Below are 14476 nucleotides of genomic sequence, written 5' to 3'. Positions count from 1 at the left end.
AGTGAGTGTAGAGTAGTGAGTAGTGAGTGCAGAGTAGTGAGTGCAGAGTAGTGAGTGCAGAGCAGTGAGTGCAGAGCAGTGAGTGCAGAGCAGTGAGTGCAGAGTAGTGAGTGCAGAGTAGTGAGTGCAGAGTAGTGAGTAGTGAGTGCAGAGTAGTGAGTGCAGATTGCAGAGTAGTGAGTGCAGAGTAGTGAGTAGTGAGTGCAGAGTAGTGAGTAGTGAGTGCAGAGTAGTGAGTAGTGAGTGCAGAGTAGTGAGTAGTGAGTAGTGAGTAGTGAGTGTAGAGTAGTGAGTAGTGAGTGCAGAGTAGTGAGTGCAGAGTAGTGAGTGCAGAGTAGTGAGTGCAGAGCAGTGAGTGCAGAGCAGTGAGTGCAGAGTAGTGAGTGCAGAGTAGTGAGTGCAGAGTAGTGAGTGCAGATTGCAGAGTAGTGAGTGCAGAGTAGTGAGTAGTGAGTGCAGAGTAGTGAGTAGTGAGTGCAGAGTAGTGAGTAGTGAGTGCAGAGTAGTGAGTAGTGAGTAGTGAGTAGTGAGTGTAGAGTAGTGAGTAGTGAGTGCAGAGTAGTGAGTGCAGAGTAGTGAGTGCAGAGTAGTGAGTGCAGAGCAGTGAGTGCAGAGCAGTGAGTGCAGAGTAGTGAGTGCAGAGTAGTGAGTGCAGAGTAGTGAGTAGTGAGTGCAGAGTAGTGAGTGCAGATTGCAGAGTAGTGAGTGCAGAGTAGTGAGTAGTGAGTGCAGAGTAGTGAGTAGTGAGTGCAGAGTAGTGAGTAGTGAGTAGTGAGTGCAGAGTAGTGAGTAGTGAGTGGAGTAGTGAGTGCAGAGTAGTGAGTGCAGAGTAGTGAGTGCAGAGTAGTGAGTGCAGAGTAGTAAGTGCAGAGTAGTAAGTGCAGAGTAGTGAGTGCAGAGTAGTGAGTGCAGAGTAGTGAGTGCAGAGTAGTGAGTGAAGAGTAGTGAGTAGTGAGTGCAGAGTAGTGAGTAGTGAGTGCAGAGTAGTGAGTAGTGAGTAGTGAGTAGTGTTGGACAGGCCACATGAAGGGCCGCTCTCCCCCGGCCCAACCAGGCCTCAGTCCAGTCCCGCAAGTACCACACACCACCATTGCACGTCCTCCGTCCCCTCAGGGACCCCTGCCCTCGAGCCTGCCGACCTCGTGGGTCCGATCCACTGCCGGCCCACGCGCCCAGCCTGGGGCGCCATCTTGGACACTCCACCACGAGGCCGCCTGGCCCCCGATCGACCTCAACCCTGGGCCTGGCCCGGCCTCAGACATTCCGGCACCACCATCCACCCAGGAGGTGAGCGGACTACTTGGCGGGTCAATGGGAGAAAGAGGTGTTGATGGCTCTCCCCCGCCAGGTGCCGATCGCCCCCGGCTCCCCCGGGCACTGGCTCCACCCCCCTGCTGGGTGTCTGGACTCCCTCATCCCGGACCTCCCGACCTCCAAGTGCGAGGGTCCGGACATCAAAGGGCGCCAGACCTATAACTGGGGCAGCTCCAGAGCGGGAAGGCAGTTGTATCCTGGAGTCGAGAGACGCAGAGAGGAACTCATCCTGGACGGACTACTGGCGCTGCCATAGCTCTGTCCTGTGCACCATCGTCCTGCCTGTTGGCGCTGCCACAGCCGTCGTAACCTTCATCCTTCATCGTCGTCGGGATCTGCTGGCGTGGCCGCGGACCGTTGTAACCGTCATCTTCTACCGGGACCTGCAGGCTCTGCCGCGGACCGTCGTCCTTCCTTCATCCATCTCGGGACCTGCTTGGCTCCTCCACGGCCCGATCATCCAGAACGCCGAGCTCGAGGATTGAGAGCTATTTTTGTACTCATTGGTAACTAAGACTGTCCCGCTACCCCTTTCCTAAACCAGAGACTAGAACCGAGGGGACCCCTGAGTCCAGACCTCCTTGTATCCATCATCGTAACCTAAGAATTGCATATAAAGTCTCGTTAACCTTCAACCTTGTGTGGTGTCCGTCTGTGGGGGGGAAGTTACTTATCTGTACAGTCGTTGGAGACGGCTCTCCCTGGAGACCTCTCCCCGTAACCTCGGCCGACCCTCCCGGTCCGTCTAACATTGGTGGCCAGCGGCGCGATCCGAATCACCGCATAAACGTACAGAGAGTAGCTCACCCCACGACGAAGTCACAATGACCACGAAAGAGAGCGGATCAACCGAGAAATTCCAAATGGAGAAATTGGAGGAGTACAACCATCGTGAACTTAAACAATTCTGCATCGAACTGGGTATCGCTACCACCGGACTGAGTACCAAGGACGATTTTAAGCATGCCCTAGAATCTTGGGCAGAAACCGGGGCTGCCGGAACCCCTGATCAAAGCACCGTAGAAAAAACGACCACGGCCCCGGAAGGGCAAAGAACGGGTCTCTCGCAAGACGAGATCCAGGAAAGAGAAAGGACCCGACTACACGAACTAGAAATGGCCCGACTTAAAATGGACATTGAACTTAAGTTGGCCGAACAAAAAATCAACTTAGAGCACCTGCGTCTCCGAGAAGAAAGAGAGGAGAAACAGAGACAAAGGGAGCTCGAGGAAAAGAAACTAGCGTACGAACACGAACGAAACCTAGCCGAGATCAACCTACGCAAGAAGGATAAAGAAGCAGGGGTGCCCGAGCGACCCCCCACCTCAGGGGCCACAGACAAAAAGGTACACATCCCCAAGGATGTTGTCCGAGAATACTTCAGAGAGGACGACATCCAGCAATGGTTTAAAGCCTATGAAATCGCTATGACTGCACACCGGATCGATAGAAGCGACTGGGGAGCCGGTCTCTGGGGAAGATTCCTCAATGAGGGCCGCGACACCCTACTACAGCTCCCGGACCACCAGATGACCTCCTACGACCATATGAAAGCGGCCCTCCTCACCCGCTATGGTCTCACACCCGAGATGTACCGTCAGAGGTTCCGAGACTGCACCCGCATCCCGGGTACAACTTGGGTGGACTATGTAACATACTTTAGCCGAGCCTTCGAGGGCTGGATCCGAGGAAGCAACGTCACGACCTACGAGCAACTATTTAACCTGATGGTATGGGAGCATCTGTCGAACAATTGCTTCATTGAACTCCGCCAACACCTCCTCGACAGCAAGTTAACGGATCCCCGGCAGCTCGCAGCCGAAGCTGACCGGTGGGAGATCACCAGAGTGGGCTGGAATGGGTCCTACGAACAGAACCGGAACAACAATGGTCAGCACCGACCCAGAGGAGGAGGAGGGGGCCAAGGGCGAGGAAGAGACAACGCCCCGGTCGCCCCCGCTACCAACACCACCCCCCCGGCCAACCGGGGCAGCACCCCAGCGCGACCGGGGTACAGAGCCAATGTCACGTGTCACCGATGTCAACGAGTCGGCCACTATGCGAACGACCCAAACTGCCCGCAGTACCAGAGCCCAAGACCCCGCCAAGTGGCCGCTGCAGCCCTAGGGGAAGAACAGATCTCCGAGGAACAGGAAGAGTACGAACAAGAGCATCAAGAGTGGGAGCCAGCCGCCATGACTCTAGCCTGCTTAGGGGGGAAAGACATGGTCCCGCGGGTCCCCCTACCCGCTAACACCCAGAAGTACAGCCAATGGGTGAGCATCAATGGACACCAGGCCGAAGCCCTTCGTGACACCGGGGCCAGTGTAACAGCCGTCCGCTGTCACCTGGTGGCCCCAGAACAGTATCTACCGAACATTCTCTGCCCTGTACGATCAGCCGATAACTCGGAGAGCCTGTGTCGGATGGCCTGCGTCCCCTTCGAATGGGGGGGGGTCTCCGGCATGTTGAAAGTGACGGTCCGAGACGATGCCCCCGTAGACTGCCTCCTGGGCAATGACCTGGAAAGCTCTCCGTGGGCCGCCGTGGAGCGAAAGGAACACCTGGGGATGCTGGGCGTCCCAGACTGGGCGTGCGTCACCACCCGTTCCATGGCCGCCCGTGCCAACCACCAGCCAGAAGAACCCGAATGGCCGGCGCCACCGCCTCCGGTCGCCCCGGCCGAAAACACCGACCGTAACATTCCCGCCGAACCAGCTCAACCTACCGACCTCGCTAATCTCGACCAGTGGCCTCAAGAAGGGGGGCCCACGCAAGAACAATTTCGCCAAGAACAGAAGACCTGTCCCTCCCTCGAGGGACTCCGCCAGCAAGCGCTCGCCCAGAGCGCAGGGGATACCCCCGGAACTCATTGGGTCTACTGGGACAATGATCTGCTGTACAGCGAGCAAAGAATCGCCGAGCTGGGGAGCAACCGAGTACTAGTGGTACCCCTCCGTTTCAGAGACTTCCTGTTAAACCTGGCCCACGATGTCCCCCTGGCAGGACGTCTGGGACAAGATAAAACCTACAGTCGCCTAGTGACCCACTTCTTCTGGCCCAAAATGAGAAACAATGTGCACCAGCATTGCCGATCTTGCCCCACGTGCCAAGCCAGTGGGAAGAGCGGCCGCAAACTAAAGGCTCCCCTGCAACCTTTTCCCGTGGTCACTACCCCGTTTGAGAGAGTCGGAATAGACATTGTGGGGCCCTTGGACCCACGCACAAAACAAGGCCATCGATTCATCCTGGTGCTAGTGGACCACGCCACCCGCTACCCTGAGGCTGTTCCTCTGCGAACTGTGACAGCCCCGGTGGTCGGCCGGGCCCTGATGGGGATCTTCTCCCGTGTGGGCTTCCCCCGAGAAGTCGTCAGCGACAGAGGCACGAACTTTATTTCCAAATACATGAAGTCCCTCTGGCAACAGTGCGGGGTCACCTACAGATTCACAACCCCCTATCACCCTCAAGGGAACGGACTCGTTGAGCGGTTCAACCGCACGCTAAAGGGAATGATCGGGGGGTTGGAAGAGCCCCTCCGTCGCCAGTGGGATGTGCTGCTGCCGTGCCTCCTCTTCGCGTATCGAGAAGTCCCCCAGAAATCCCTGGGCTTCAGCCCATTTGAACTGCTATATGGACACCCAGTGCGAGGGCCGCTCAGTCTCGTCAAAGAAGGCTGGGAGATGCCTCCGCTAAAGAACCCTCCAGATGTCTTCCGGTACCTCCTCACCCTCCGCAACCAGACCCGGCAGTTCAGAGAACTAGCGAAGGCCAACCTAGAGGCCAGTCAAGAGGACATGAAAAAATGGTATGACCAGAATGCCTCATCCATTGAATTCGAACCTGGCCAACAGGTATGGGTGATGTCCCCCACTGAGCCATGCGCCCTGCAAGACAAATGGACGGGGCCCTTCAAAGTAATAGAGCGCAAGGGTCCTGCCACTTATCTCATCGACATGGAATCCTCCCGGAACCCTCTCCGGGTCCTCCACGCTAACAGACTAAAGCCCCACTTTGTGCGAACAGAGCTCAGCCTCCTGATGGCCACAGACACGGGGGTTGAAGAAGACTCCGAGCCTCTCCCTGACCTCCTACGGACTCAAGAGCAAGACGGCTCCGTGGATGGGGTCCGGCTCTCAGAGGCCCTCACCAGAGAACAACGCCCGGAGTGTCAAGCCCTCCTATCACAGTTCGCCAGCCTGTTCTCCCTCACCCCGGGTGTCACTTCCTGGTGTGTGCACGATGTGGATACCGGGGACAGCCCCCCTATCCGCCACCGGGCCTACCGCGTGCCAGACCGGGTACGGGCCTGCATCCAGGAAGAAATAGCCAAGATGCTCACGATCGGGGTCATCGAGCCCTCAGACAGTCCCTGGGCCAGCCCTGTCGTACTGGTCCCCAAGGCAGCGGCCCCCGGCACCACCCCAGAACTCCGGTTCTGCGTCGACTACCGGGGCTTGAATGCGGTCACCAGAACAGACGCGCATCCCATCCCCCGGGCAGATGAACTAGTCGACCGAATGGGAGCTGCCCGCTACCTCAGCATCTTCGACCTGACAGCAGGCTATTGGCAGATCGGCCTCACCCCCCGGGCGCAAGAACGTTCTGCCTTCTCCACCCCCGATGGCCATTACCATTTCACGGTCATGCCCTTCGGCATGAAGAATGCCCCAGCAACATTCCAACGGCTCGTCAATCAGGTCCTGGCGGGGCTCGAAGGATTCAGCGCCGCCTACCTAGACGACATCGCTGTATACAGCCACCATTGGACCGAGCACCTCCACCACCTCCGAGCAGTGCTGCAAGCCCTTCAGCGAGCTGGCCTCACGATCAAGGCCAGCAAGTGTCAAATTGGGCAAGGGTCTGTAACCTACCTCGGACACCAGGTGGGAAGCGGCCTAGTGGCCCCGCTACAGCTGAAAATTGCCGCCATCCAGGCCTGGCAGCCCCCCATCACCCAAACCGAGGTACGAGCCTTCCTGGGCCTCACGGGCTACTACCGAAGGTTCGTAAAAGACTATGGTACCATAGTTGGGCCCCTCACAGAACTCACGTCAAAGAACCAGCCCAAAAAAGTCACCTGGACCCCAGAGTGTCAAACTGCATTTGAACAATTAAAGGCCGCCATGTGTTCCGCCCCTGTGCTCCAGGCCCCAGACTACAGCCGGGAGTTCGTCGTCCAGACGGACGCCTCCGACCAGGGCATTGGGGCCGTCCTGTCTCAAGTGAACACCGAAGGCCTTGATCAACCGGTGGCCTTCATCAGCCGGAGACTCCTACCACGGGAGCAACGCTGGAGCACCATAGAGAGGGAAGCCTTCGCTGTGGTATGGGCCCTCAAGAAGCTCCGGCCCTACCTTTTCGGCACCCACTTTCGGGTGCAGACCGACCACCGACCCCTGCAATGGCTGATGCATATGCGGGGGGAGAACCCAAAGCTGCTACGCTGGTCCATCTCCTTGCAAGGTATGGACTTCACAGTCGAACACCGGCCTGGGCCAGATCACGCCAACGCGGATGGCCTGTCCCGGTTTTTCCGCCTCGACGAGGAGAGTCCCCAAGAGGATGGGTAACTCTCCCCGCCTTCAGCTGGGGGGGACGCATGTTGGACAGGCCACATGAAGGGCCGCTCTCCCCCGGCCCAACCAGGCCTCAGCCCAGTCCCGCAAGTACCACACACCACCATTGCACGTCCTCCGTCCCCTCAGGGACCCCTGCCCTCGAGCCTGCCGACCTCGTGGGTCCGATCCACTGCCGGCCCACGCGCCCAGCCTGGGGCGCCATCTTGGACACTCCACCACGAGGCCGCCTGGCCCCCGATCGACCTCAACCCTGGGCCTGGCCCGGCCTCAGACATTCCGGCACCACCATCCACCCAGGAGGTGAGCGGACTACTTGGCGGGTCAATGGGAGAAAGAGGTGTTGATGGCTCTCCCCCGCCAGGTGCCGATCGCCCCCGGCTCCCCCGGGCACTGGCTCCACCCCCCTGCTGGGTGTCTGGACTCCCTCATCCCGGACCTCCCGACCTCCAAGTGCGAGGGTCCGGACATCAAAGGGCGCCAGACCTATAACTGGGGCAGCTCCAGAGCGGGAAGGCAGTTGTATCCTGGAGTCGAGAGACGCAGAGAGGAACTCATCCTGGACGGACTACTGGCGCTGCCATAGCTCTGTCCTGTGCACCATCGTCCTGCCTGTTGGCGCTGCCACAGCCGTCGTAACCTTCATCCTTCATCGTCGTCGGGATCTGCTGGCGTGGCCGCGGACCGTTGTAACCGTCATCTTCTACCGGGACCTGCAGGCTCTGCCGCGGACCGTCGTCCTTCCTTCATCCATCTCGGGACCTGCTTGGCTCCTCCACGGCCCGATCATCCAGAACGCCGAGCTCGAGGATTGAGAGCTATTTTTGTACTCATTGGTAACTAAGACTGTCCCGCTACCCCTTTCCTAAACCAGAGACTAGAACCGAGGGGACCCCTGAGTCCAGACCTCCTTGTATCCATCATCGTAACCTAAGAATTGCATATAAAGTCTCGTTAACCTTCAACCTTGTGTGGTGTCCGTCTGTGGGGGGGAAGTTACTTATCTGTACAGTCGTTGGAGACGGCTCTCCCTGGAGACCTCTCCCCGTAACCTCGGCCGACCCTCCCGGTCCGTCTAACAAGTAGTGAGTGCAGAGTAGTGAGTAGTGAGTGCAGAGTAGTGAGTGCAGAGTAGTGAGTGCAGAGTAGTGAGTGCAGAGTAGTGAGTGCAGAGTAGTAAGTGCAGAGTAGTGGGTGCAGAGGAGTGAGTGCAGAGTAGTGAGTGCAGAGTAGTGAGTGAAGAGTAGTGAGTGCAGAGTAGTGAGTAGTGAGTGCAGAGTAGTGAGTAGTGAGTGCAGAGTAGTGAGTGCAGAGTAGTGAGTGCAGAGTCGTGAGTGCAGAGTAGCAAGTGCAGAGTAGTGAGTGCAGAGTAGTGAGTAGTGAGTGCAGAGTAGTGAGTGCAGAGTAGTGAGTGCAGAGTAGTGAGTAGTGAGTGCAGAGTAGTGAGTAGTGAGTGCAGAGTAGTGAGTAGTGAGTGCAGAGTAGTGAGTGCAGAGTAGTGAGTGCAGAGTAGTGAGTGCAGAGTAGTGAGTGCAGAGTAGTGAGTGCAGAGTAGCGAGGAGTAGCGAGTGCAGAGTAGCGAGTGCAGAGTAGCGAGTGCAGAGTAGTGAGTGCAGAGTAGTGAGTGCAGAGTAGTGAGTGCAGAGTAGTGAGTGCAGAGTAGTGAGTGCAGAGTAGTGAGTGCAGGGTAGTGAGTAGTGAGTGCAGAGTAGTGAGTGCAGAGTAGTGAGTAGTGAGTGCAGAGTAGTGAGTGCAGAGTAGTGAGTGCAGAGTAGTGAGTGCAGAGTAGTGAGTGCAGAGTAGTGAGTGCAGAGTAGTGAGTGCAGAGTAGTGAGTAGTGAGTGCAGAGTAGTGAGTGCAGAGTAATGAGTGCAGAGTAGTGAGTGCAGAGTAGTGAGTAGTGAGTGCAGAGTAGTGAGTAGTGAGTGCAGAGTAGTGAGTAGTGAGTGCAGAGTAGTGAGTAGTGAGTGCAGAGTAGTGAGTGCAGATTGCAGAGTAGTGAGTGCAGATTGCAGAGTAGTGAGTGCAGATTGCAGAGTAGTGAGTGCAGAGTAGTGAGTGCAGAGTAGTGAGTGCAGAGTAGTGAGTGCAGTGAGTGCAGAGTAGTGAGTGCAGAGTAGTGAGTGCAGAGTAGTGAGTGCAGAGTAGTGAGTGCAGAGTAGTGAGTGCAGAGTAGTGAGTGCAGAGTAGTGAGTGCAGAGTAGTGAGTAGTGAGTGCAGAGTAGTGAGTAGTGAGTGCAGAGTAGTGAGTAGTGAGTGCAGAGTAGTGAGTGCAGAGTAGTGAGTGCAGAGTAGTGAGTAGTGAGTGCAGAGTAGTGAGTAGTGAGTGCAGAGTAGTGAGTAGTGAGTGCAGAGTAGTGAGTAGTGAGTGCAGAGTAGTGAGTGCAGAGTAGTGAGCGCAGAGTAGTGAGTGCAGAGTAGTGAGTGCAGAGCAGTGAGTGCAGAGTAGTGAGTGCAGAGCAGTGAGTGCAGAGCAGTGAGTGCAGAGCAGTGAGTGCAGAGCAGTGAGTGCAGAGCAGTGAGTGCAGAGCAGTGAGTGCAGAGTAGTGAGTGCAGAGTGAGTGTGCAGAGCAGTGAGTGCAGGTGCAGAGTGGTGTGTGCTGTTGAGTGCAGAGTGCTGTGTATTGGCAATGTAAATGACAATGCCATCTATTTATGATTTAAAGAAAAAAAAGAAATGTCTTGAGCAATGCCAATAGCTCCACCTTTAATGATGCCGAGACCATTGCATTGTAAATGCTTGTTTAAATATGGGGACCATGATAGACTTAGTCCAATAATTCAGAACTCCCTCATTTGCGGCGGCTGTGCATACTCTTGTGAGAATGGGGGCCCAGAGGTCCAAGTTGTGTTTAAAAAAGTCCACTGGGACCCCATAAGGACCTGGGGCTTTCCCAGTTTTTCTTACTTCCAAAGCCACTAGCAGATCGGGTATATCGAAGAGGAGCGGAATTGGATATTGTACTTTTGAAAGCGTGTTAACGGACCCATCTATGATTGAATTATTTTTAAAAATCTTGGAGAAATGAGCCACCCATGTTTCTTCATCTATGGCTACTTCAATCTTGAGGTTATTATTATCAGTAAGATAGGGGGTTCTGACCGTTCGCCAAAAGGCCTCGCTATTTTTTGAGACAGCACTCGTGTGCAAATCTTCCCAGAGTTTCTGTTTCAATTCTTTGGTTCTTAACTTACGTTCCCCAATATATTGGCGCCTAAGAAGTTGGATCTGTCCCATATCCCTGGGTTTATTGTCTAGGGCGAGCTTTAGTTTGGTAAGGGCTGTAGTACAGTTATGATTGAACCACCCTTTCTTGGCAGGATGCTTGGACGTTGTTTTAGACGAGAGTAGTCCCTTGATTTTCTCTAAAATTTGTTTAAAATTATTTAGGACTTCTTTGTGATTTGCCGAAAGGTCCAAACATTTAATTATGTTAGGATAAGCCAACTCGACCAATTTTTTTGTGATTTCACTAGGGTTAATTTTTTCCCATTTTATTGTGTAACCATTCTGTTTTCCTAACTCTAGGTTGTTCTGGGCAAGAGTATTTGCTATTTCTGTGTTATGGGGCTTATACTCTGGTAAATGAAGGTCCATCCTCAGCGCAGAGTGGTCACTCAATGAGTTGTCAATAACCTGGAAATCTTTAGCTATATCTAACAATCCAGGAGACAGGAGGATGAAATCAACTGTCGTTTGGTGACCTCTGCCCACATCGGTCGGATTAAGGGAGTTTAGATCTAAACTTGGACGATTGGCAATTACCAGGTCCAAGTCGGAGAGCAGGTTATTCAAGGCATTCCCCGCCTTACTGTGAATAAAATGCACTAAAGGGGCCTCAAATTCGTCCACAATCCCACAGAAGTGTAAATTCGCCAGTGGGCATGGATGAAGATTGAAATCCCCTCCCCATAGTAGATGGATTGCCCCGTGTCTACCTTTCCACTGATAGAGTTGACTTAATCTCTCGTGGATATTTCTGAGGAGAGTCATGAATTGATCTTCCTCTAAGTTGTTATAAAAGTTGACCAAGAGAATGGTCTCCTTATTCGCGAAGGAAAGGGAAAGAATTTGACAATTAGGGTCAGAATAGACAATGGACACTTTTAGATGGTTCAAAGTATTCGCTATGTACGTTATTAGCCCTCCTTTGGGCCTGCCTATTGTGCTACGCACAGCTGGGATGGAATATGTTTTGTATCCTAATAGATGGAGCTCTGTTATGGACCATGAGTCTTGAAGGCAAATTATTTTACACGGTTCTAAAAAGTTTTGGGCTGTCCCATCCTCAATCTTAGGGCGTAGGCCCGCTACATTCCAAAAGAGGATGGGTATGGGCAGTGTATCAACTTTTAGTACTACTACTTCCATGGGTACCGGTGGAGTGCTTATTTTAAGGATGGAGTGGGGTGAATTAGAGTTGATAGATTCAGTTTCCGTTGGTGGTCAATCGACCATTTCGAGTCCACTGAATCTATTGGTCAGCGGGATATTATACCAAGGGTCCCAGCGGGGCGGTTCTCTATGTACCGTCCTCTGCGTATGAGGCCTCCATTCTTCCCAACCTCCTCCCTGGTAACGTGATCCCACTAGATGCCAAGAATTATCATGCTCACGATATCGGGGGCCCCCATAATATCTGGTATTCGGAAAATCGACCTGTCGGGGGGCTGGTGCAGCCCATGGAGGATCATGATCCTAAAAGAATCCATTAGGTTGTCTTAAGGGGTAAAAAAAAGGAAAGTGGTTTAACACCAGTGCCTCTGTTTGCATTTGTGTCATCCCAGGAGCAGATAAAGTCTGCTATACGGGGGTCTTCAAAAGTGATCACGATGCAATCCCCAGGAATCGTTTTTCTGGCTTTACCCACCCATGGTGTTCTACGTACTGTCAGGATCCTTCCATGCCAAGTTGGAGGCATGGGACGATTGGTCTGTAGCCAGTGTTGTGCCTTGTTTTTCAGGGACCAACCAGGTTCCGTATTGTGGTCCGCTAACTCTGGGACACCAGTCATGACCACTACATACGGTGAGGCCTCTGGTGGCAAATCGACTGGAAATCTGGCCTCCCCGGAACCTCTAGCGATGTTTCTGTTAACTTTTGGGGCCGGAGGATTGGGGGCCAAGGGTTGAATCACCGGTGTTTTAGATCTTGCTTTATTTATTGCCTTGTTTATTGCCACTGAGTTTGGTGCAGGTGTAGTTGGTGGCTGGGCATTTCCCTGTGGCAAAGTAGTGGCTACCTTGGTAGTTGGGTTCAGTGTACTCTTAGTAGTCGTTAATGTGGGTGTTACTACCTGGGGTACATTCTTTTGGGCGGTTGCGGATTTCAAAAGGGCGTTTACAGGCTTTATGGAGGGTTGTTTTTTATGATTATAGCCCCCTATTTTTGGGGCCCCTGCTGATTGATTATGTTGTTGGAGGTTAACAAACTTAGTTATCTGGATCTCCAACTGTGCTAACTTTTGTTCTACTGGTTGCAGAGATAGTTTGAAAAGATCAGCGATCTTATTTAGCAGCTGTAAATTTCCACCATCACATGGTCCCTTGCTTGTGGATAAAAGGATAGGGGGATCCAGATTAACGTGGGTGGGGGTTTCATGCTCAATATGATGGATTAACGCAGGAACTACTAAGTGTTCTGCTCTAGGAGGTGGATCCTGTGAGGCACTAGAAATATGATCCGTCGTAATAGAAGTAGTTTTTTTTTGATCGTTCTTTCTTTTGCTTATCGCGCCGTCCCTCCTTCCTCTTGCTTGGATTCTTTCCAGAGAAGTCGTTTGTTGGGGGGTTTGAGGTAATAATTCGGGTGTTCTTTCTAGATCTGTGCTTAGCTGTGAGTCTGCAAGGTGGGACACCGATAAATCCACATTATTAGGCAAGCTGCGTCTCTCATGAGTCACCCTCACCTCTTCATTAATATTCCCTGAAGCTGGTGATCTGGCATCGGCCAGATTGCCCATAGAGGATCTTTTGGCAAATTCTAAGTCTAGGGATACCCTTTCCTCTATCAGTGATATGCTTTGGTCTATGAAAGTATTCGCCTTTGTAATGAAATCATCCATAGGACCAAGCAATTTATTCACGCTACCCGGGGCGTTAGTTTTGTTTCCTCTGGTCACCACCATATTACCTGAAGGGTGGCAAAGGGAAACAGAAGGAAGAATGAAAACAAAAAGGGGGTGGCCCAGTCCAGACTCGCCAGTCCTCGAACGGCCTCAAACGGCCTCAAACGGCCCGCCCTTTGCCCGGGCTTCACCCCGTGCTCCGTCCCGCACGCGTCCCGCGTCCGCGCGAGTGGGTGGGATTAAGTAAGGGGGAGGAAAGGGGCGGGAAGAGTCACAGGTGCGCTGTTGGCTGAAGCGCTACTCCTGCTGGAACTCGCAGTCCCGCACCCACGAACAGGACATACCTCAGTCTCTCCCCGGTGATCCTGGCAAGGGTCAAAGGTCTACTGTATTTCCAGCAATGGCAAAGTCCAATTCACGCAGCGGCTACGAGCGGCACCCCACTACCCACTCTTCTACTCTTATAAACTTCATTTCTTCATATACAATGATGACTGTGCGGGGTTTAATACAGATAAAAGCTGTCCGTAGTACGGCGTGTGCAAACAAGATTTCCCACATATATATGGTTGGTTGTTAATTTGATGTAGGGTGCCCGTTAAGTGTGTGTTGTAGGGTCAATGTTGCATATAACACATACTTACCACACCTAAGGAAGTTCAATTCAGTTCAATTCACGTCTTGTAAAGCGCATAGTGACCCAACGCAGGCTTTGCAGCGCTATCTGTCCTCGCTGGAGTGATAGCTGTTTAGGCATAACGATAAGTTGTCAATTGTTTTCTGAAGCTCATTAAGTTGTCATCTAGTCTCAGGCTGGTGGGTAACGAGTTCCAGAGTTTCAGAGTGAGATAGGTGAAGGACCTCTGCCTTCAGCTCTCTAAACTCTGGGACAACAAGAAGGCGTCGGCTGTTTGACCTGAGATCTCTATTGGAACCGTATTAACATTGCTTCGGGATCGAGGCAGCCTAAAGAGGCTTGAGAGAGAGCAGTACTCATGGAGGGTTAGAACGCTCATATCTTATTCCTCTGCACTCGTGTGTCCATTGGTGGAGGGCACTGACACTCAGATATTTCCACTTAAACATGACACTATGGGGCATATTATTATTATTATTATTATGTTTCTTATATAGCGCCTGAATCGACCCCTGAAGGGGTATCTCCGCGCTTGCCTTGGGAACCCGTCCTGGCTTTTCCCTGTGAGATAGCCCCTACAGGGCATCCCCAAGGTGAAAGCCAGGCATCTCGCCGCGGGGGGCCTTTGTGGAGATTAAGCAATCTTAATGCCCAGAGTTGCAGAGTGTGAACCCATGATTAGGTCAGGCACCGAAGCGAGAATTATCGAGTCCGTGGACATTTGAGCTCAAGACCCTGCCGCGTCGGGAATTGAACCCTGGTCCCGGGTCTGACCTCTGCTTCAGGGTCTGCCTGCTCTAACCAGTGAGCCACACTTCTCCACGAAGTGGAGAAATATGTATGAAGAAACCATCTTGCAAATCTCAAATTGTGATTTT

The 14476-nt window shown here is 53.2% G+C and overlaps 1 protein-coding gene across 1 annotated transcript in view; it reads right to left on the bottom strand.

The window, feature by feature from the left end:
- Positions 1 to 14476, bottom strand: part of LOC147693207 (NACHT, LRR and PYD domains-containing protein 12-like) — a 1239310-nt gene that overhangs the window by 1087196 nt on the left and 137638 nt on the right. Inside the window, exon 2 of the mRNA XM_086933624.1 lies at positions 3039 to 3058. Coding sequence (XP_086789750.1) covers positions 3039 to 3058 — 20 coding nt within the window. The remainder of the gene's footprint in view (positions 1 to 3038; positions 3059 to 14476) is intronic.

The sequence above is a fragment of the Lissotriton vulgaris genome, chromosome 8 (assembly GCF_964263255.1).
Source record: "Lissotriton vulgaris chromosome 8, aLisVul1.2, whole genome shotgun sequence".
Lineage (NCBI taxonomy): Eukaryota > Metazoa > Chordata > Amphibia > Caudata > Salamandridae > Lissotriton > Lissotriton vulgaris.
The sequence above is the reverse complement of the archived record's forward strand: the minus strand, read 5'-3'. Positions and strand labels throughout refer to the sequence as shown.